Raw genomic sequence first — 3,517 nt, 5'->3', positions numbered from 1 at the left:
CGAGTTACTAGCGTCACATAACTTCCGCTGTCGTAACACTATTATTCATATTTTTGTTTCACGAGCCTACAGCAGAATCGGCTGATTTTTTTGCACCAAAACCTACATATATATATATATATACTATTTGAAACCGTGCGAATGCGGCTTCCTTTGTACCCGACACTTATTAAACGCGTGTTTACACGTAACCTCAGGCACAAAACCACTTGGTTCAGTAAATAATAGTTGGGTGGGAAAAAAAGCAGTAGTAAAATGTTGAAAAACATATAACATTCAACCAATGCATATGCATGTATGTAGCTTAAAATATATTTTTCATAACTAGATTTGGTTTAGTAAACACCTTATGTCAGAACGTAAGTACTAGTGGTTTAGTAAACACCTTATGTTAGAACATGAGTACTAGTGGTTTAGTAAACACCTTATGTCAGAACGTAAGTACTAGTGGTTTAGTAAACACCTTATGTCAGAACGTAAGTACTAGTGGTTTAGTAAACACCTTATGTCAGAACGTAAGTACTAGTGGTTTAGTAAACACCTTATGTCAGAACGTAAGTACTAGTGGTTTAGTAAACACCTTATGTCAGAACGTAAGTACTAGTACTAGTACTCATGTTCTAACATAAGGTGTTTACTAAACACTACTACTTACGCCCTGACATAAGGTGTATGGTTCATTTGGGAAGTATCAAATCTTTCTAACTGTCCTAACTTTTCTTTTTCTATTTCATCATCCATCAGTTTCTTTTTCTTCTTTTTCTTTCTTTTATTTTTTCTTTCGGGTGGGTTTTCGTTAACGTCCTCGTCACCATCCACTACATCTTGTATTTCCTCCCCAGTTTCGCCTTCCCCATCCTCTTCTTCCTGCATCAGATAGTTATTTTAACTATTGATCCTTTTTGTTAGAATAAAGTCTTATGATTACATTCACCAATAAATATCTGTAACACGTGTAATATTATTCGGAGGAGTAAAAAAAAGTATTCTGATCGAATATAGTAAAGCAAAGTCCACCTGGAAAGTTTACCTAAAAAAAAGACATTCAAAGTTTCCTTCAGCTTCTTTATAAATTCTATAATTTAGATCTGGTGATCTAATGATAGGTTCGACAAATTTAATCTGGAAGTTAATTAAACAGAAGAAACACGTGCCAAGAATAATAAGCATATCTAAACAAAAGTTTCAGAATCTACAAATTCTATCATCAGTGATCTATGAAAATATATAAATTGAAGTTTACTTGGGTATTAGTTACATTACCGTGAGAAAAAGCGTAAAAAATATTATAACAATTTACATTTAAATAGAACATGGAGCAAAACAATTTCATAAGAAAGAAATATTATTTTATTTCAAATAAATATAGAACAAGGAGGTTAAAATTCAAGATTGGAAGGTAACTCAGTAACATTAGAAACATAAACAGTTTAAAGGTTATTTAAAATTGGAATATGATTCAGAAAAAACAGAAAACGTAAATTACTTTCTTTCAAAAATAAATCTGAGGATATAATCTAGAAATTATCAACAGAGAAATACAATGGTCGGTGTTTTCACTCTGTACACGGATTTTTAAACTTGTCGACATGTTCTACGGTAATGAATTTAAGAGGCACTCAGTGATGTTTTGATAAACTACCAAACCCACATACCGGTAAATACGGTAATGAACATAAGATGCACTCAGTGATGTTTTGATAAACTACCAAACCCACATACCGGTAAATACAGTAATGAACTTAAGATGCACTCAGTGATGTTTTGATAAACTACTAAATCCACATACCGGTAAATACGGTAATGAACTTAAAATGCACTCAGTGATGTTTTTATAAACTACTAAACCCACATACCGGTAAATACGGTAACGAACTTCAGGTGTACTTAGTGATGTTTTGATACACTACTAAACCCACATACCGGTAAATACGGTAATGAACTTAAGATGCACTCAGTGATGTTTTGATAAACTACTAAACCCACATACCGGTAAATACGGTAATGAACTTCAGATGTACTTAGTGGTGTTTTGATACACTACTAAACCCACATACAGGTAAATACGATAATGAACATCAGGTGTACTTAGTGATGTTTTGATACACTACTAAACCCACATACCGGTAAATACGATAATGCGTATTTAGCAGTCGAACATAGTGAAAGGCTTACAGTACTCGACGTACGATGAGAACAATCCATACATAACTAGAAATCTGACAATTACGAGCCGACTTCTAAGTTATAATGATAAAATTAGGTTCTTCAAAGCTGATTTTCAATATTCTGTACTATTCACATACCTTCTCAATGGCAGTCAGACTCTCCGCATCAGCCAGGTTGTCGACAGCAATAGCCAAGAAGACATTTAACAGAATGTCTTAAAAATGATTGAGAAATTATCCAAGTATCAAAACAACTTTTATTCATACTACTACAGTCTTCGTTAATAATGGTCCTTATCTGTTATCCATACGACTACAGTCTTCATTAGTAATGGTCTTTTTCTCTTATCTATACAACTACAGTCTTCATTAGTAATGGTATTTATCTCTTATCCCTACTACCACAGTCTTCATTAATAATGGACTTTTTCTCTTATCTATACAACTACAGTCTTCATTAATAATGGACTTTTTCTCTTATCTATACAACTACAGTCTTCATTAATAATGGACTTTTTCTCTTATCCATACTACTACAGTCTTCATTAGTAATGGTCTTTATCTCTTATCCATACTACTACAGTCTTCATTAGTAATGGTATTTATCTCTTATCCATACTACTATAATCTTCATTAGTAATGGTCTTTATCTCTTATCCATACTACTATACTCTTCATTAGTAATGGTCTTCATTTCATATCCATACTACCACAGTCTTCATTAGTAATGGTCTTTATCTTTTATTCATACTACTACAGTCTTCATTAATAATGGTCTTTATCTTTTATCCATACTACTATAATCTTCATTAGTAATGGTCTTTATTTCATATCCATACGACTACAGTCTTCATTAGTAATGGTCTTTATCTTTTATCCATACGACTACAGTCTTCATTAGTAATGGTCTTTCTCTCTTATCCGTACAACTACAGTCTTCATTAGTAATGGTCTTTATCTCTTATCCATACAACTACAGTCTTCTTTAGTAATGGTCTTTATCTCTTATCCATACAACTACAGTCTTCTTTAGTAATGGTCTTTATCTCTTATCCATACTACTACAGTCTTCTTAGTAATGGTATTTATCTGTTATCCATACTACTACAGTCTTCATTAGTAATGGTCCTTATCCGTTATCCATACTACTACATTCTTCATTAGTAATGGTCCTTATCCGTTATCAATACAACTACAGTCTTCATTAGTAATGGTCCTTATCCGTTATCCATACAACTATAGTCTTCATTAGTAATAGGTCCTTATCCGTTATCCTATACAACTATAGTCTTCATTGTAATGGTCCTTATCTGTTATCCATACAACTATAGTCTTCATTGTAATGGTCC

General features: G+C 32.6%; 1 protein-coding gene across 1 annotated transcript in view; it reads right to left on the bottom strand.

The window, feature by feature from the left end:
- The window catches only part of LOC106466704 (muscle calcium channel subunit alpha-1-like), a gene marked incomplete at its 3' end in the record, with an annotated part of 121,990 nt that overhangs the window by 30,049 nt on the left and 88,424 nt on the right, over nt 1-3,517 (bottom strand). The window contains exons 16-17 of the mRNA XM_013927001.2: nt 2,307-2,383; nt 656-867 (exon numbers count right to left, since the gene is read on the bottom strand). Coding sequence (XP_013782455.2) covers nt 656-867; nt 2,307-2,383 — 289 coding nt within the window. The remainder of the gene's footprint in view (nt 1-655; nt 868-2,306; nt 2,384-3,517) is intronic.

Source organism: Limulus polyphemus, unplaced genomic scaffold (genome assembly GCF_000517525.1).
Source record: "Limulus polyphemus unplaced genomic scaffold, Limulus_polyphemus-2.1.2 Scaffold2351, whole genome shotgun sequence".
In the NCBI taxonomy this organism is placed as follows: domain Eukaryota; kingdom Metazoa; phylum Arthropoda; class Merostomata; order Xiphosura; family Limulidae; genus Limulus; species Limulus polyphemus.
Note: the sequence above shows the minus strand (reverse complement) of the source record. Positions and strands in the feature narration are given on the sequence as shown.